The 20,483-nt window shown below is 40.0% G+C and overlaps 1 protein-coding gene across 1 annotated transcript in view; it reads left to right on the top strand.

Moving 5' to 3' along the window:
- Window positions 1–20,483, top strand: part of Phex (phosphate regulating endopeptidase homolog, X-linked) — a 253,212-nt gene that overhangs the window by 10,629 nt on the left and 222,100 nt on the right. The window contains exon 3 of the mRNA NM_011077.2: window positions 1,130–1,291. Within this exon, the coding sequence (NP_035207.1) occupies window positions 1,130–1,291 (162 nt within the window). The remainder of the gene's footprint in view (window positions 1–1,129; window positions 1,292–20,483) is intronic.

The raw sequence follows: 20,483 nt of genomic DNA, 5'->3' as shown, positions 1-20,483 counted from the left end.
AGTGGCTCCCGGACCACAACTCTTATTGGATTTTCTCCCAGGTCCTGAGGAAAACTGCAGTGGTTTGCCTTTTCCATAAGAAGTAGAGAAACATCTAACTACTTTTTAACCTGGAGAAATTGCTCACATAAGCAAACTATGCTTCTGTAAATTTTTGTAAATTGTACAGGGGTGGGAGGTTTATTCTAATTTAGCTGATAACTCATTGGATTTTCATTATTTCTATGAAATCCATTCTAGCATTATGAATGCTAGAAATGTATTCTAGCATTAACTGAGGTGTGAATATTGAACAGAGTGTCATCTTTCCAATGTCATTAAAATATTGGCAGTCTTTTAAAAATCAGTGCACATCTTTGCAGCCAGCAATTGTGTTGCAACTAGAAGATGGTTGGAGGTGTGTAATAGGAATATTGGAACCTTCTCTTTTTCTTATTTTGTAATAATCATTTTTTAAACTCATAGATACAACCAACTCTAGTGGCTCATACCTGAAAGTCTAGGACTTGCAAGGCTGAGGCAGGAAGATGGCTATGAGTTTGAGGACAGCCAGGGTTTGAGTATGACATTATATCTCCTTAACATGGCCTCTTATTCTCTAGGAGACATCTTCAAGGTTTCGTTTGAAGGGAATCCAGCAGAGAGGGTACCGGGCTTCTTAAATGCTTACCTTGGAAAATCACACTTATGTGATCACTTACGCTGATTAAATAAAGTGAGGAAGCAAGCATCACTTGAAACTGGGCAAATGGACTTTTTTAGTTCCATGGGAAGCAGAGCCAAGTTAGTTTGCTGGGGAACATGTGGGATGGAAAGAAGGCCAACAATTGATTACATATTCCATTTATATTCTTGTTGCACACTCCAAAGATGTAGGGCCAATCTGAAAAAAACCTAGTAACAGTAATTTCAGCCACCTTTTTCCTATACACTTGGCATTCTCCTATACACTTTTTTACATAGTGAAGCTCATCCAGGGAGACATTTGAGGAGAAATGTTGAAGCCAAGGTTTGGGAAATGGTTGATATGAAATGGTTTTTGTTGAATTTGGAAGAGAACGGTGCACAGCATCTATCTAGCGCTTGTCATTAGTAGTCCTTAATCCTATGATTTTTTCTTTTTAAATAGCTGCTGCCATCATGAGCAAAGTAAATCTTTCTGTGGATCCTTGTGAGAATTTTTTCCGGTTTGCTTGTGATGGCTGGATAAGCAATAACCCAATTCCTGAAGATATGCCAAGCTATGGGGTTTATCCTTGGCTGAGACACAATGTTGACCTCAAGTTGAAGGGTAAGTTTCTACGAGAGTTTGGTGGTACTCTTTCCAGAACACTGTTTGACAAGAAAATTAGTTCAGTGTTTGAATTTGGACTATCCTTTTTAAAACTATACTAAATTCATGTCCAAAATTCATTTTAATAGAAGATACTTTTCTGAATTTCAGTTTCCCCAATTTCCTTAACACAAGCCTGTTGTTGTAGGTTGTTAGTTTTTTGCTTGATAATTCAATGACAAATTCTATTGTAGAATAAATAGCACTTGATAGAGTTTGGGAGCACAAAGATAGTTAATGACTGGGATGCTACATCAAGAAATGTATTTGTCTATTCTGTTCAAGGTCACCCTCATTTATTTTTTATTGTCTTCTGTCTTCTGGATTTTTATGGCTTACAAAATGTATTTAACACCTCATCATTTTTTGACATCATTTTGAGAACTCTGAATGACCCATGGTTGTCATATTGTTCCTGTTAACATCCAAATTTTTGGGACACTCACCTTTCTCCCATGACCTTCAGAGCAATGAAGAATTCACATACACACACATACTCCCATGTGCCCATACACATTTTCATTTGTGCTTGTGAACTCTGCCAAAAGTTGGAAATGTCTGTTGCTGAACAAGACTGTGTTTGCATTGAGTCTCATTTTTATGTTAACTTTTTTGAGCAAGCTCTTTCAGGAGGAAACTAGGAAGATTTCAAAACTAGATAAGGGAATTGTTATTAGAAGATAAAAACATTTTTTCCTCTTTCTTGACAACTGTGAAGTATGTCCTGTAACTTGCATTCAGTAACATAAAGAATCTCGGCGAAGTGAGAAGAATTATATTTTTTTCTTTCCCATGTCTATTTTTCCAAGATTTTTAAGTGGGTGGATATTAAATCTATACCAACTTATATATTATATACAATGTAAAATCATTGGCCAAATCAAGAGACCTACTTTAAAAAATATATATTTTTTTGAGATTTATTTATTTATTTTATGTATACATACACTGTCGTCTTCAGAGTATCAGATCTCATTACAGATGGTTGTGAGCCATCATGTTGTTGCTGGAAATTGAACTCAGGACCTCTGGAAGAGCAGTCAGTGCTCTTAACGACTGAGCCATCTCTCCAGACCCCCTAGAGACCTATTTTAACTGCGAGGAAAATGTATTTTCACAAATAAATATACATCACATAAGTTTACATTTTTATTAGGAGGCTAAAATTTAGTCTTGATAAATTATGAATGATAATTTTTAAGAATTTTAGGGGCTTTCTGTAACCTGACAAGATTTCTGTGCTGCGGGACCATAAATAACACCTTGAGCAGTGAATTTGTAGACTAATACTTATTTCTCTGTAAGATATTTTTTAAAAAATGATTTCTTTCTTATATGTATATGGGTATTTTTGCCTGCATGTATGTATGTCCACATGCTTTCCTGGTGTCTGCAGAGGTCAGAAGAAGGCGTTTAACTCCCTAGAACTTGAGATATGGATGCTTGTGGGCCACCTTGTGGGTGCTGGGAATCAAACCCAGGTCCTCTGCAAGAGGAATGAGTGTTTTTTTGTTTTTTGTTTTTTCTTGTTTTGTTTTGTTTTTTCAAGACAGGGTTTCTCTGTGTAGCCCTGGCTGTCCTGGAACTCACTCTGTAGACCAGGCTGGCCTCGAACTCAGAAATCCGCCTGCCTCTGACTCCCAAGTGCTGTGATTAAATGCGTGCGCCACCACGCCCGGCTGGAATAAGTGTTCTTAATCACCACTCATCTCCCCAGCCTCTCTCTGTGAGATATTAATTTATTCTGGTCCTTTAACTGTCATCATGGGCTATTTTCTATTCTCCTTTTCTGGACTTTCTTTCTTGGCAGACAGATGAGTATACACATGTATGCACATGCTCATACATGCAGGACTACCACTGAATAAGGACAATATGAGAATTCTTGATAGTTTTTTTTTATGTTAGTTATAACAAAAGGTTCATAGCATTAGGTTATGAAGTAGTTATAATAATTTAAAGAAATTTGGTTGTGGTGTCTTAATATAAAAATTATAGTCTGTGTTGATATGATTTTATTGAGGAGAATACTGTCTATGAGCTGCATCAGAATTCTTAGAAATCATTGAGCATAGTATAGTTACTATGTTCATTTTTCTTTTTTTCATTTTTATTGGTTATTTTATTTATTGACATTTAAAATGCTATCCCTCTTCCCAGTTTCCCATCCACAAACCCCCCCCATTCCCTCCCCTGCCTCTGCGAAGGTGCTCCCTCACCTGCTCCATAAGCAGCTGAAGCCATGGGCTCCCCACATGTGTACTCTTTGGTTGGTGGTTTCAGTCCCTAGGATCTTTGGGGGGGGTCTGGTTGGTTGATATTGTTATTCTTCCTATGGGGTTGCAAACCCCTTCAGCTCCTTCAGTCTTTGCCCTAACTCCTCCATTGGGTTCCCCCACCCCTCAGTCCGATGTTCAGCTGGGTGCATCCAAGTCTGTATTGGTCAAGCTCTGGCACACCCTCTCAGGAGACAGCTATATCAGACACCTGTAAGCAAGCTCTTCTTGGCATCCACAATAGTGTCTGGGTTTGGTGTCTGCAGATGGAATGGATTCTTAGTTGGGACAGTCTCTGGGTGGCCTTTCCTACTGTCTCTGCTCCACTCTTTGTCTCTGCACTTCCTTTTGATAGGAGGAATTCTGGATTAATATTTTTGAGGTGGCTGGGTGGCCCCATCCATCAACCGGGGACTGTGCCTATCCACTGGATGTGGTCTCTATAGGTTTTATCTCCCCTTTCTTGGGTATTTCAGCTGAAGTCCTCCCTGTTGTGTCCTGGGAACCTCTTGGGTCCCTGGCATCTGGGACTTCTAGTGGCTACCCCCCAATTCCCCCTCTCCCACTGCTACACACCTACATTCAAATTCCTGACCCTCTGTACCTCTCCTCCATCTCCTCCAATATCTGAACCATCTCCCTTTTCCTCCTCCTCTTCTCTCCTTCCCAGATCCCCCCCTACTTCCCAAGATTATTTTCTTCCTCCTTCTGAGTAAGATTATAGCATCTACACTTTGGTGTGGTCTTTCTTCTTGGGTTTCATATGGTCTGTGAGTCTATGGTCATTTTTCTTAAAAACTGAAAATTTTTATTTTTTTCCCTCATGTGGAGTTTGTGCTTATGTGTTTGTATGTGCATGCATGGATGTGTGTGTGTGTGTGTCTGTCTGTCTGTCTGTGTATGTAGGAACAAAGTTGATGACAATAGGAGTCTTATTTGGTCATTTGGCCCCTTATTCATTGAGGCAAGCTCTCTCAAGTGGACTCAGAGCTTGCCAGGCTAGCTAGTTTGATATACTGAGGCTCCTCTCTCTGACCTTCTAAGGGCTAGAATTACAAGAGAACTGCCATGCTCACTGGGTATTTATGTCAGTTCTGGGCATCTGAACCACCGTCCTTATGCTGGTCACACGCTTTAATTACTGAGCTATCTCCTCAATTCCAAATCTTGTTTTTATTTAGCTGAATTAAAAAAAAAAACTAGAAAGTTGCTCATAACTCTACCTTTAGACAGAAATGAGCCCACATGCAAAACTTCCTATGCATACTCATATTTAAAAAAATACCCAATATCATGCATGTTAATAGAACTTGTTTTTAACAAACAAGATATGAATAATATTGATAGATAACATAGTAGTAAATGGCCTTGTGTGCTCTATGTCCTTATCTAACTGTATCCTTAGAATAAATCCCTGGAAATGGAATTGTTGGATTGAAAGAATATTTACAATTCAGTTTTGACTTATATACCCAAAGTAACCTTTGGAAGGTTTACTTACAGGTTTTTATATTTTCTTGATGTTTGAAATAACTTTTCTATCTCTTCTGTCTGTTTCTCTGTCTTCTGTCTCTTTCTGTCTCTCTCTTTGTGTGTGTGTGTGATGTAAAGCAGAGGTCAGCAAACTGTAGCCAATGAGCCATATGCATCATACCTCCTGTTTTTGTAAATACAGTTTTACTGGCGCTTTAGCCACCTTTCCTCAGCTACAAATCGTCGATGGCTGCCTTTGTGCAGCGGTGGTAAAATGGAGCAGTTGCTAGAGAAACCATATGGCCAGCACAGCCTGAGATATTTACTCTCTGATCTTCATGGATGAAGACTGACAACTCTTGATAACAAAAGTAAGCTTTGCTGTAGTTATACTAGATCTGACTAGACTTGTCGAAAATTTTAGGTAGCTTCTATGAAACTCTTTTAGATTGTTAATCATAGAGTGAAGAGAGGTTTTAATATTTTCCTCCCTCCCTTCCTTGATTAGAATCCCCAGAATGGTGTTAAGTAAAAGCAGCGATAATAGATATACATTTTATTAATTTCTACCTTGAGTAGTAATGGGATCTAGTTTGTGTCCCCTGACATGTGTGAATATATATAATTATGCTAGTATTTCTTATTGTTTACTGGTATACAAAGGGCATGCATTAGGAAAATGACTTTTTGTTGTTTAACAGACTTGGAGTGTCTTTTGCCTTCTTTAGATTTCCTCATGCTGAACTAAACTCATAATTTTGAAATAAAACTTACCTAAGAATGCTTTGTTTGTAAGGCATGACTAGGATCCAATCAATATTTTGTTCCATGCATTTGTGTCTATGCTTATGATTTATATGTTTCTGTGCCTTTTGTGTGGTAGTTTTGTCTGATTTCAGTCACAAAGATTGGTTTTGGCCTTGTAAAACACAGTAGCAGGCTTTTTGTATATTTTTAACTTTTGGAAAGGACAATTCAAAGCCCTCCTGTGTCAAGGATTATAATTGGCAAATGTATCACGTGATCCTGGAACGCTTGTTTCAAGTATTGCAAGTCATGTTCTTCACTGAAAGCCACTCAAGACTATGGGGTTTTGAGGCCTGGAGGGCAGGGTTTGCATCCTGGTTTCTTTTCATTTGCCATCTGTTGTCACCTTGGGACAATGACTGATCTCTTTCTAACTCAGTTTTCTCATCTTTAAAATGGAGTAAAAACACCAGCATAGAGGATTTAGTAAGGATCGAAAAAGGTGATGATAAAAATTATCCACTTCAGCTCCCAGTTCACGGCAAGCTCTCAACAAATATTTGTGTTTTGCATCTCTGATTTATTTCAAAGGCAGTCTAAGGTTCACGAAGTAATATCTACGAAATGTTGTAAGTTTTGTGCTGGCCTTATCCTTTATAAATATCATGTGCTTTTGAAAATGTTGAATACTGTCAAGGTATTTTTCCTCATCTTTGATAAAAAGAATGCCCAAAAATAGAGCCCAATACCGCCAGCCAAAAGAATACCATTTTCTTATGGCTGAGAGAGAACACACCGATTCGGCTGTCCAATTTGTGAAATAAAATGAATCTGACAGACCTAGCTGATGAAAAATTGCCCTCTATTGAAGGCAGCAAATAGGCTTTGTGAAGTTTTACCTTAAATGGTATATATGACTTGGATTTCTTCTTAGAAAATAAGTTTATTTCTTGCTGTCTCCAAGAAGCAAGATTGTTTTGTGAAGGAGAGGAAAAAAAAAAAAACAAATGTACTGATGTGGTTACTAAAATTTCCTTACTTTAACCCTTCCCGGTCTTACATCATGTGACTATAAAGATGGAATGGCATGTATCGTTTGTGTTTGAGCGACAGAGATTGAGCTAAGGAGCATCTCTAAATCACCAGGCAATGAGTGAGCTAGATCACTTGTGTCAGTCAGAAGATAGATGATTCAAGGTTTGACCAGATCATTTTTCTTATGAGATAGTTATTTTGGCCAATCTTTTGTGAAGAAATACAGTGTATTATTTTCAAACACTGTAGCAGAACAGCGAGATGAAATGGAGACTTCGTGTGCATGCTAAGATAAAAGTGATTGTGACTGTAGTGTAGGCCAATTATTTATTTGCAAAAATCTCTGGCCTTTATAATCTTGCTTTTCCCATAAATGATCCTAGCCAAGTAATCTCTTATAGGTAACAGAAACTGCGGAGCTTCAGCTAAGCCTCCTCATGAGAAGGTTCAGATTGTTGGAGACATGGTGGTGAAACATATCCTTTTCCTCACACCATGCAGTGTAGAATAATGATGTATCTACTTGAGCCTTGGCTTCACTAGGTTTTTAGAGAGAACTGACACCAGGCTGGTGAAAGTTGGAATGGAATGAGGAACTATTAAGAATCAACCATCTATTGTGTGGCACTGTTTTTTTTTTTTCTTTTATCTTCCTACCCCCTTTCTTTCTTTTGAGACTATGTCTCATTCTGTAGCCCAGGTTCTTCTGTAGACTGGGCCTCACTGTATAGTCCAGGCTGGACCCAGACGCGGCAAGTTTATTCCTAGGGAAGACTCAGCCCTAATTATTTTGAGTGAGTCATCTGGACAAACTGGGTATACATGTTCAGAGAGGTTTACATCTTTTTTAGACCATATTGGCTCTTTTAGATGTAGCCACATAGGAAACCACAAACTGCCTACTTATTCACTCTGTTGTCTTACTGCAGTGAAATTCTAAATGAATTAATTTTACTTAAAAGGTCATTTTTGTCTTCTACTTTTTCGTATTCTTTCCCCATTTGTGTTTTTGGTGTATAATGTGTTAGGGGAAAACTTTTCTAAAAATTTCAGAGTTGCTTAAGATACAGAAGTGAATTTCTTTCTGATGACTGCAAAAATGTGAATGTATCTCTAGGATGCTTTCCTTTTCTAAGCAGGAAGATGACCCAAGGAGGTCATTAGGATGGTTACTAGGTGCAAACACTGCTGCTCTTCTGTTAGTTGTGGCAGTCTGCACCTTTGGTTTTCTCCTTATGTATCTCTTTCCATCCCTAGTGTATGCCTTTCTTGTTCTGTGTCGTGGGGCAGGCTGGCCCCTGGCCCTAGAATAGGAAGAAAGAAAGACCAACAAACAGTTAAGAGTGTTAAAAACATTTTATCCCTGAGAACAGCAGGTAGGGAAATAATCTCTTTACTTTCTCTTAAGTATTTAGTTTTAGATACAATCTATTCCCCTGTAGTTTTTTTTTTTTTAGTTAATTCTTTTTTTTTTAACTTAGTCACTTTACATCCCACTCACTGCCCTCCTCCCAGTCACCCCCTTCCACAATCCTTCCTGCATTTCCCCCTCCCCTTTTCCTCTGAGTGGGTCGGGCCCCCTGGATATCCCCCAACCCTGGCACTTCAAGTCTCTGTAAGACTAGGCGCTTCCTCTCCCACTGAGGCCAGACAAGGCAGGCCAGCTAGAAGAACAAATCCCATGTACTGACAACAGCTTTTGGGATAGCCCCCACTCCAGTTGTCCAGGTCTACTCTTATGCCATTAGTAGCTCACATAAATACATTGAATATGCTCGATAGGAAGCAGCACTGCATTTATTCTGAAAGGTTTGCTATTAAATTTCTGGAAACTACATGGACTCCAAATATTGAAATGCATAGTACTTTGGCTGTGGTAGTACACAATACATCAATAATGCCTGGGACAGGAATGAAATATGGAGAAAATGCCCTGCTATGTCTGGAAATCTTTCTTTTTTTTTCCATTTTTTATTAGGTATTTAGCTCATTTACATTTCCAATGCTATACCAAAAGTCCCTCATACCCACCCACCCCCACTCCCCTACCCACCCACTCCCCCTTTTTGGCCCTGGTGTTCCCCTGTACTGGGGCATATAAAGTTTGCGTGTCCAATGGGCCTCTCTTTCCAGTGATGGCCGACTAGGCCATCTTTTGATACATATGCAGCTAGAGTCAAGAGCTCCGGGGTACTTCAAGTAGGCTCTCTAGCATGACTGTCTCAGTAGAACTTTTGCTGGATGTCGTAACTGATTCGATGATGTTCCTTTTGTTTGTCCTTTCAATTAAACCAATCCAGTTGATACTGCTGGTTGTTTTCAAGATGCCCGATTTGATGGAGTTTTACTATCTATCTAGTACTCTTATATACCTCCCACGTGCTATTTATTCTTTTACCTTTCTACTGTATACTTAATGAACTCAAACATTCAGAACTGAAAGTATGGCTATTGTAGGTCTCTCTTTGTGTGGAAGAATTGCAACAACTGATCTGTGTACTCAGACGAGCTACTGAACATTCACTTTTTTCCTGACACGAACTGATTTACAAAGAGCAGAAATTCTAACTCCAAGTGGCTTAAGAAGAAAATGCATTGGCTCATCATTCATTCATTCATTTACTTTACATTCTGATTGCAGCCCCTTTCCCTCTTCCCAGTCTCTCCTCAAACAGCTCCTCTCTCAAACCCCTCCCCTCTAAGAAAGGGAAGAAAAGTACCTGGGACAACTCACCCTGGCACATCAAGTCACTGCAGGACTAGGTATATCCTCTCCCATTGAGGGAGGATCCATAGGCTGGCAACAGAGTCGAAGTAAGCCCCTGCTCTAGTTGTTGAGGGAGCAGCATGAAGACTGTGCTGCACATCGGCTACATATGTGCAGGGGTCTTGTGGAGTCCCTGTCCCCTCCAAGTTTCTTTTCTTTTCTTTTCTTTTCTTTTCTTTTCTTTTCTTTTCTTTTCTTTTCTTTTCTTTTCTTTTCCCTTTCCTCTTCTCTCCTCTCCTCTCCTCTCCTCTCCTCTCCTCTCCTCTCCTCTCCTCTCCTCTCCTCTCCTCTCCTCTCCTCTCCTCTCCTCTCCTCTCCTCTCCTCTCCTCTTCTCTTCTCTTCTCTTCTCTTCTCTTCTCTTCTTTTCTCTCTCTCTCTCTCTCTCTCTCTCTCTTTCTTTCTTTCTTTTTTTTTTTTTGGTTTTTCGAGACAGGGTTTCTCTGTATAGCCCTGGCTGTCCTGGAACTCACTTTGTAGACCAGGCTGGCCTCGAACTCAGAAATCCGTCTGCCTCTGCCTTCCGAGTGCTGGGATTAAAGGTGTGCACCACCACGCCCGGCTCCCCTCCAAGTTTCTTAATCCTTTCCCCAGCTCTTTCTCAAGACTTCCCAAAGAGCTCCATCTAATGTTTGGCTGTGAGTCTCTGTACCTGTTTTGGTTAGCTATTGCGTGGATCCTCTCAGGGAACAGTTTTGCTAGGCTCCTGTCTGTGAATCCAGGTTGACTGATACGAACATAGCCTGAGGCTCCAAGGTAGTTGAAGGAAGAAGGCAGGCCAGCGATATGTCTGTGTAGATATTCTGAGGAGCTTAGCACATTGCACACCTCCTCCCCCAAATTGGCAGGAATTGCCACTGCATTCATTTATGTCAGAGTTTTAGACTCCAGGTAACAGTCGATTTAACATCTGAACTAAGGGAAGTTCCCTTTTCTCTCTATTCTGAATATTTTGTTGTGCGGAAAGATCAAACTTTTCAGGAGGATAACTTAAGGGGATACTTAATCACTGCACTTCTTTATCTCCTATGCTAACATAACACCTGTGGATAGTGTAAATATGAAAGTATCAAAGAATTAAAATACAATCACAAAAGTAACCAAAAAGTCTGATTGGTATTAGAACAATCTTACAGCCCAACAAACTTAGAAGCACAACATAATATACAACAGAGTAGAGATGCTTAGTAAGTATTTGTTGAAGAAAGGAGAGAAGAAATGTTCCTTTGTGTACAGCTGGATGCAGTAGTGGTCATGGATGGCTCAGTGGGGACAGGTGGAGATGTTCTTTACTTCTTCTTTCTGTTCCTGGGGCCTTGGTCATAGGTCCAGAAGAGTCCTGAGATGCAACTGGAGTTTGCTCACAATAGGATTGGAAGAGAAATTGTCTATTGCTGTCCATTTAATTTCTTGACTTTCTGGAGGCAGGACTGGAAGGAACACAGGCTGCTAGACAGACATAGGCCTTTCCAAGACTCCTTTGTAGTATACTACGAGACTTACACAAGTTATTGATGAGTAAAATAAGAACTGACAATGTGAGGTTCAAGTTTGAGGCTCTGAAAGGAAGTGAGACTACTACTTGTAAACCTTGTGAGCTTCAGGAAGCTGCTTCTCCGGGAGCCTTAGTTACCTATTCGATGATCCTGTTGTTGAATTCAACAAGATGCATAGAAATTCTTTTGCATAGGATTAAGTAATTGGAGTCTATGATTATTGTTTGTTTCATAAGGATTAAAAGAACGTTTTAACACATGGTGAACACTGAAGAAGTAAAGGTACCTTTTACTAATTCTGCCATTTTAACACTATTGAAATGGAATACCGTAGTCTACAATTTCTTCAAAGTCTCTACATGAGGAGAATGGTCCTGAGAAAGGCAAGTCTGAGAGTAAACATGACAAATTAGACTATCTTGGTCTGCTTTGTGATATTATAAGAGTATACTACAGATATGGTAATTTATAAAGAGTACAAATTTATTTAATTCATGCTTCTCCAGGCTGACAGAGGTTGGTACTGGCCTCTGGTGAAGGTCTTCATTCTGTGTCATAACACAGAGAGAGGGGAAGCAAGCACATAAAGCAGGGGGCAGAGGGAGTGACCTGGTCCCCAAAATGACACCATTAATTGACTTAAAATCCTTATTGCTTAATCATTATTTATTTATTTATTGGTTTTTCGAGACAGGGTTTCTCTGTATAGCCCTGGCTGTCCTGGAACTCACTTTGTAGACCAGGCTGGCCTCGAACTCAGAAATCCGCCTGCCTCTGCCTCCCGAGTGCTGGGATTAAAGGCGTGTGCCACCACTGCCTGGCTTAATCACCTTTTAAAAGGTCCCACCTTGAGATTGGGATATAGGTTATTGGTAGATTACTTGCCTCACCTGTTCTAGGTCCACTCTAGGTGCTGTTGACATTTTTCCCATCAATTTTCTTCTTTCTCTTTTCTCCCTTCATCTCTGCTAGAACACAGCAGTGTTTGTGACTTTCATTTGTGCTTATTTTCCTATGTTATTACAGATGTTGCATGTAGATAGATAATGGATTCTGCTTGTATCACCATTTCAAGTCATAGCAGTTGTACCATAGCTCAGGTCTTGTCATTTGGGGAGTTAATGAAGTAGCTGTATATTGTGAATCACATGGTAAATCCAAAAAGGGTTTTCTTAACTGTATTTAGGAATACCTGGTTTCTTCTGCAAACCTATGTTTACACAGCTCTTTCAAAATGCCACTGTCTAGACTCTTGATAATGAGCACATTACTGGAAGTTAATGTGTGTTTCTGAGGATGTTTGGTAAAACTAGACAGTTGTGTTTAGAGGTTTGTGCCAATAGCAACTCGAACTCATGAAAGAATTTTTCAGGCCATGGAAGAAGTATATTTTCAGTTGAACTTACTGCTACCACGTGGTGTTGAATCCAGGGATTAAAGACAAACTCTCAATTCTAGGTGATGTAGTTCTGCCACAAGAAATATTTATGAGTTGTACTAATGATAGAGAAGACAATACACTAAATACAATGTATGCCCATAAATATAACAGGAAGTAGGAAGGTCTAGCTTGTCCAGTCTTGAAAGCACGGACCATTGGATGAGCTGAAGTCATGGGTTATGGTAGGGTAAAGGAATTATACATCTGGAGGTGCTTGCAGCCAGATACTAAAGACAAAACCTGTAACTTTGTTAGAAAGAAAGGATAAGTAGGAAGAGATGAGGAATGAGGTGGGTGGATGATGCTGTTGGAATCTTCCCTCCCTCCCTCCCTCCCTCCCTGCCTCCCTCCCTCCCTGCCTCCCTCCCTCCCTCCCTCCCTCCTTCCCTCCATTATTTCTTTCTTTGTTTCTGGTTTGTTTTTAACTTGAGATGGAGAATGCTGAGGTTTCTGAGAAGTGTAACAACAGCCTCAATATTCTTTGCACAGGAATATTGATGGTAAAAAAAAAAGAGTGGGAGAGCAGACAAGGGGGCGTTTTGGTTGCATAAGTATTCTAACACATTATGAAAAGTTTCCTGTGAGCTTGAAAATTGAAGGAGGAAGGAAACATTTTCCTCTAGGAGATCATTGACTAAATTTAGGTTCTTTCAACTAAATACACGTTCTTTGGCATGGCTGATGACACAGGATATGTGTGTCCTGAGAAAGAAAGCTGTTCACTCCCACAATGCCACCTCTTCACCTGCCCACACCCAGGTCTTGTTTTCCATAGTTAGTGTGTACTGCTGAATTTTCCTTTACACTTCCACTGAAGAGTTGGCATACTTTTGAAAAACCACTTCCTGAAATGGGATGACTATTTGGCAGGTGTAGAAAACCCCTGGATGGCTTTGGTGGTAACATCTGGAAGGCATACTCATATGATCTTGGGTGGTTTCAATTGTTGAAGGTCCTCCAAGTAGCCACAGGTTTCTGCTGTTAGTTGGAACATGGAGTGAAAATGTAGGATTCTTGGTGAGAATTTCTAAGGGTATCCAGACGTTGTGGCAGAAGCAGTGAACTCAGATTTCCTTGCTGTAGATCAGAAGGGGAACTTGTTACTTCTACATTGTTTCCCTTGGTTAAGGACAAGAGGAAGACATAAGAAATAGTAAAATAGTAAAATGGTTCACAAGTGCATGGTGAAAATGAGTTGCAAATTTCCTAATTATATTCTGGAGTCTCCGAATAGCTGAATTATGATCAATTTTCATCTCTGACTGAAGGTGTAGCTAGGTCAAAGCATCTTTACAGTGTGAGAATCAATACCTTTCACAGGAAAAGGCCTGCCAGGACCATGAACTTCATAGAGTTGATATCATTTAATAGTACCCTTACTTCCATTTTTTAAACTGTCTAAACTCTGTTGGAGATGGTTTTGTGAATTTTGTGATATGAGAACCCTTAAATGTGTCTAGTCTATTGGTATGCTTTGCTAGTTGACATGAAGAATGCCAAGAAACACTCCTGCTCATTTACTAATTTGTCTCAACTTACATTTCCCTATATTTTGCCCAAGATCCTGGAATGATTTAAGAAGACAAAAGACCCCCCCCCCCAGCTACTCTTTGCATTGGATTCATACCAGTGAAAGTAATATTAAGATGTAAGATTCTGCTCTGCTAATTGACGTCAAAGGGGTTGCTTTTATTCTGGAATCTCTGAGTTGAAGAGAAGAAACTGGCGGGTGAGAGGGGGACGTTGAAAGCTGCAAGCTGAGCCATTGCCAGAATGAAACATATCTCATGGGGATGTGTGGGAGGTTCTGGGTGAGGAAAAGAGGCAATTGTGGTTCCTGCCGAGGTCTGAAGGCTGCACAGCTCGCTGTGTCTTAGAATTTTCATAAAGCAGCTCTTGCCAGTAGCCTCACGCCTGGATCCTCATGGGGCCAAGTTTGTATTTCTGTCCTACAGACCTGGATGTGAAACCCAATATTCAGGAATTAAAACCTCTCTTCTCATGAAGAGGAGGAGGAAGAGGAGGAGGTTCAAGTGTTCTTAAAGTGCATTTGGAGTCATATGGGACAGTGTTTGTATTTGTGTGTGTGTGTGTGTGTGTGTGTGTGTGTGTGTGGGTATTTGTGTGTCTGTCCTAGCAGCCTTTGGATAAATTTCTCTCAGAATTAAAATATTGGTCCTTCTGAAGTTGTAACTTTTTAGCTGTGTACAGTATTGTAAGTTCTATTTATTTAACATAAATTAAGCCACTGAATGCACAAACACTGTGGTCTTCCGTAGCCATCACAAAATTAATAACATATTCCATTGAGTCAAAAGTACTGGCAATTGTAACATGCAGCATTATTTATTATGTGCCAACCAAGGTAAAGTTATAATTCAGTGTGTTCTTGCCCTTTGGGATTTCCCTATTATGTTCATAGACATTCCTTTTTTTTTTTTATAAGGTATTTGTTCTCTGTCCTTTCCCCCCCCCAAAGATTTATTTATTGTTATAAATAGATACACTGTGGCTGTCTTCAGACATGCCAAGAGAGGGCGTCAGATCTCATTATAGGTGGTTGTGAGCCACCATGTAGTGGCTGGGATTTGAACTCAGGACCTTCGGAAGAGCAGTTACTGCTCTTACCCACTGAGACCCGTTCATAGACATTCTCTTAGACTTCCCTAGATCTGATTTTTATCCCAAATTCTTTTATGTCCATTGTAAAGGAAATTGCAAGTTAAAAAAATGATTCAGGCATTACTAAAACTTGTTTACAGTGTCCTTTAGATTTTGAATCATCATCTTTGTTTTGCTACAAAATGCCATCTTGCTCATAAAGAGCAGCAGTGATTCAACATTTCTTTAGAATCCATCCTCCGTCAATCATCTCAGGAAGTTTCCACCAATGGAGCCTTCTAGTGTATGCACTAAGCTTTCATTTCACTGTCAGTTTGCGCTGAAATCTTTCTGAGGACCTCCTAAGTGACACCTTCTCATCCTTGCATCCAATTCATTTCAAGTACAACTCAAAGAGTGGCTATGTTCATGTTTGTGTATGGGCAGGCAATGGTAGCTCTGTGGTCATTGGGTAGATTGTTTGAAAACAAAGTCCAGTTTCAGAGATGATGCCATGGGAAAAAGAGATTCACTGTTGGAATCGATGAAATATAAAATATAAGCTAGTATTTTTTTTTTAATTTAGTACTGAGGATTGAACCCAGGGACTCACATGCTATGCAAGCACTTTACCACTAAGTTACCACCAAGTTACAGCCTCAGCCCCTACTCCCAGTTCTCATTTTGAGGTAGAGTTTCACTAAGTTGCTTAGCTGCACTTGAACTTCATTTGTAGTTCAGTCAGTGCTTGAACTTCCAAGTAGCTGGAATTACAGACCTACACAGCTAGGGCATGCTACCTGATTCAGTCGATCTGAGAAGAAACCTGAGAGGGCACAGTGCTGGCAAGGCTCAGACGCGGCCCACTCTGCTAGTGTGGGTAGTGGTGTACTGAGTAGCTAGCTGGGCTTCAATACATCAAAGGAAACAGCTTGCCATGGAAAAATTCAGTACCTCTCCAGGGTGTGTGGGTGTTTGAATTTTTTCCCCTTCATATCATTTAAATGAAAACCTGCATGCTGCAAATATCATTGTACTGTGTAAATAAAAAGAATTTTTTAGGGTATAAAAAAGAAAACAAGAATTTTGCTCTTGTCATACAAGGAGAGAAATTTCCTTCCCTTAATTTCTTTCTGAAAGATTTTTCTTTCCTTTTGTTTTGTTTTCCTTTCCTCCTCAAAAAATGCAAAACTTGAATTTATTAGGAAATCTACATGCAATTGCAGATTTACAACCTACCCATTAATACTACATTAGTTCATCATGATTAATAGCATCTATGTGGATGCTTAATGAATTAGTAATGATGGACTATTTGCTTTGACATGTCAATAGAACACTATAAAAGGTACTTTCCATAAAAGAAAAATTAATTGTATTAGTTGGATAATAGCTTGTCACAAATAAGATAAGTCTGTTTGGAAAGCTTCATTGGTGTTGATGGTATTGTTGGAAGTCACTTCCAAGAGATCAATAGGTTTTTTTTTAAATAAAATGAGATAAAAGAGGCTAGAGAGATGAGTTCACTCTTGCATAGGACTTGGGCTCAGTTCCTAGCATCTGCATCAAAGCAGCTTAGAACCTTCTGTAAGTCTAGTTCCAGGGAACCTCATGCCCTCTGGCTGCCTGAAGTCATGTGGTGCCTATAAACTCACACAGCTTCATACACATAGACAGGAAAAACTAATAAATACATCTTTGACAATAAATGAGACTTTTCTTTAATGAATAGCTACAATAGGTGCAGGAACAGACATCCGTGGCAGAGAAAAATGCACAAACATACAAAAACGTGCCGACTGACAATTTTGCCTATGTTACTAACTGCAGAGACTTCTTATAGTAGCTGTTTAGATTAAGTTCCAAATGGAACTGCTTCTACTACCTGCTGGTCCATTCTAAATTCATAATTCATTTCCCAAAGGCCCCAGAATTTCTTATACTGTTTATTCCTTTAAGAGAATCATTTTTCCATCAGTCTTCAGTCTAATTCTGGGATGTCGGCAGCCATCATTGCTTATTTCTGTCTTTGCCCTACATCCGATGAAGTGAAGGTCAAGGAAATTATGTGACTTGCCCAAACCAATCCAGCCATATAATTTGTCCCCCACAGATTATGGGTCTACCATTTCAAATGTCTCCGATTTTAACCCAGGCGGAAAGAGCTGCAGGAGTGGAGGCTCTGTCCAGCTGGTGCCTTTGAGGAAATGCAAGGAGTGCAGTGTGCTTTAGAGCTCTGACTTGGAAGGGAAGAGGGCCAAAAGACAAAAACAGAAGAAGAGGGCAGGGGCCAGAGCACGCGGGCCTTGTAGGCTGTGTAAAGATCTTAGACTTTATCCTAAGGCAGTGGGAAGCCATTTGTAAATGTCATGTCGAGGGACCTGATGAGTGATGTGTTCTGCTGAAGCACACTGGCTGCCTGTGGAGAATAGCTTGGAGGCAGAGGCTGATGTATTGGACACCAGTTCATCAGACCCCATCGTGCCCATCCAAATGAATGGAGATTTAGTTGCAGGAAACTCTGATGCATATTGATTATTTTTTTTCTCTATTTTTTTCCTTAAGTCAGCAGGAAGTGTCATTTCTCACCTTCATTGCCTCTGGTTTCTACGACCATAGAATGTTCCCAAGTGCCCTCAGTCAGGGGCAGCACCTGGCAGGGAAGCCATCATAGCACCTGGTGGGTATGGTAGTTAGCATACATCCTTTCAGACCTTTTACCTTGTGGAGTTATCTGGTAATGCTAAAAGGGCCTATTGCTTCTTCTCTTTTCTGGGAGAAGAGTCTGGACAGAGAAACAAAAGGAGTATAGCCTCTGATCCTCTACTGTCAGCAACCCAGTTTTCAGGAGACAGTCTCACTGGCCCATACGTTATGGTTTGAAAAGCCAGGAATAGAACACGCCCACCTCTCACCTCCGAATGTTAGGTTGGAAGTCAAAGCAGGGGTTAGTTGGGATGTGGTTTTGAAACCTGTGTTTACAGTGTTTTGATGCTGCTTTCCTAGATGAGAGAGCAATCACAAAGTCTGAAGCTCAGACTTTTTAAGATTTGAGCGAGACAATATTTATCCTCCTATTTTCCTCTATAGGGTGTCATATAAGCTAGAATTGAAAACAAATGTCCTATGTCATTTTTTTTCTATTTTGGAAAGCTTCCTGGTTGATCATAGATCACCCCCACCCAAGTTCTCACCTCAAACTCCTATTTCCTTTTACTCTTAAGAAAGGATCTCTCTAAATATGGGACTGGCAAATCTGAGGAACTAAAATCCAAATGGATGGAGACACTTCCTAAGACAAAACAAACTAATGCTATCCTTAGAGAATATTAACTTAACTTGGGGTTGTAGGGCTCGGCTGGCGTGTAGCTCGGTGGAATACACAAAGCCAGGAATTTGATCCCCAGCATCATGTAAAATCTGGCATGGTAGTGCATACACATGATCCTATCTAATCAGGAGGAGGAGGCAGAAGGCAGAAGGCAGAAGGGTCAGAAGTTCAACGCCCTCCTTGGCTACATTAACTTGAAACTATAGATCCTACCTCAAAACAAACAAACGATACCTTCCTCACACACCTAAAAACAACAAAAGCAGAAGAAAAAAATGGCGCTGGATAGCTCATTTGGTAAAATTTGTGCCTTGAATTCTATCCCTAGACTCTAACACTGGGAGTTCAGGCAGACTCATGGGGCTTGCTGTCCAGCCAGCCTAATTTACTTGTCGAGTTCTAAGCCATTGAGAGATCTTATCTCAAAAAGGGAGGGGTGGTCTGGAAAGAGCACTTGCCACACAATTGTAAGGACCTGAGTTCAGATCCAATGTGTGGTTTGAATGAGAACGGCCCCTATGGGCTTCTATATTTGAACACTTTGTCCTAGTTGGTAGAACTGTTTGGAAAGATTTGGAGATGTGGTCTTGTGGTAGATCACTGAGGGTGGGCTTTGAGGTTTCAAATGCGCACACTATTCCCTTAGCTCTGTTTGTTTCTTATGGTTGTGTCTTAACATCTAAATTCTCATTTCTTGCTCTATCAGTATGCCGGCCTGCCTTCTGCCATGGTCTCTGATATGATGATCATAGACTCACCCTCTGAAACTGTAAGCCCCAATAAACTCTTTTTCCTATAAGCTGCTTTGGCCATAGTTCTTTGTAATAGTGATAGATAGGTAACTAAGATACTATGGAAAAGATGGGCAGATGTAGTAGGGCATGTCTGTGATTTTATGACAAGGTGGAAAGTAGAGACAGGAGAATCTTTAGAAGTCTGTGAGCCAGATACACTGGAATAAGCAATGTAGAGCAACAGAGTACAATGTATAACACCAATACTCAGTGTTTCCCTCTCACTTCTACATTTGTACAATGGCACACACACACACACGCACACACACACATACACACACATACACAGTGGATAGTGTCAAAGGAGTGGTGTTGGAGGTTGCCCTCTGACCTCCATATGAATATATACACACATGTGTACTTGCACACACATGAACATGTAAGTATGTGTGCACACATGCACACACACACACACAGAGAGAGAGAGAGAGAGAGAGAGAGGGAGAGAGAGAGAACAGAGAAAAACAATAAAGACATGGAGTTGTAAACGGAGGAAAGGAAAGCTAGAGCTGCCTTACTCTTACTTGATCTTGGGTGGGATAAGCTTCTAGATAGCAAGAATCCATGCTCAAATTTGTTGTTTTAAAGTAGTAGTATTCAAAGTGTATTCTCTCCACCTGTAGCATCAGCACTATCTTGGAGTTCATTAGAGGTGTAAAATCATAGAACCCACCCTGATCTACTGGATCTGATACTCTGAAAGGACCCAGGTATCTTTGCTTTAATCTCTCTTAATGATGAGATTAAAGGAGGCAGGGGGAAAAAGATAACTAGAATTTTTATTGTAGATGAAGCTGAAGGTGGATTTTAATGGCTTCAATTTCAGAGCAGGCTTTACAATGAATTATTGAAATAGGGCAGTTATTTTCCTTAGCTTAAGTATCATATTGGCAAATCTATTGTAACACTGTTCTATCAAAGAGCGATGCTAAAATTTAAATTACTGTAAGTGTAACCTTGATAAAGTGTAATCCTTATAAATTAATTCACTTATAAGTGAACATAATAAAAGAATTACTTTCCATCAGAGTTTTGTAGTTCTCAAAGTTCTATAAAATTGATTTTCTTCTGGACAAAGAGGTCCTTTTGTGTTAAAAGTGGGTATTTTGTGTTATTTGGTAACCTGTGATTTAGATTAATGAGTTAGACATTTCTAATCCTTGTAAAATAATACTTGCCCCTTTCACTTAA

This window comes from Mus musculus, chromosome X (genome assembly GCF_000001635.26).
Source record: "Mus musculus strain C57BL/6J chromosome X, GRCm38.p6 C57BL/6J".
Taxonomy (NCBI): Eukaryota; Metazoa; Chordata; class Mammalia; order Rodentia; family Muridae; genus Mus; species Mus musculus.
The sequence above is the reverse complement of the archived record's forward strand: the minus strand, read 5'-3'. Positions and strand labels throughout refer to the sequence as shown.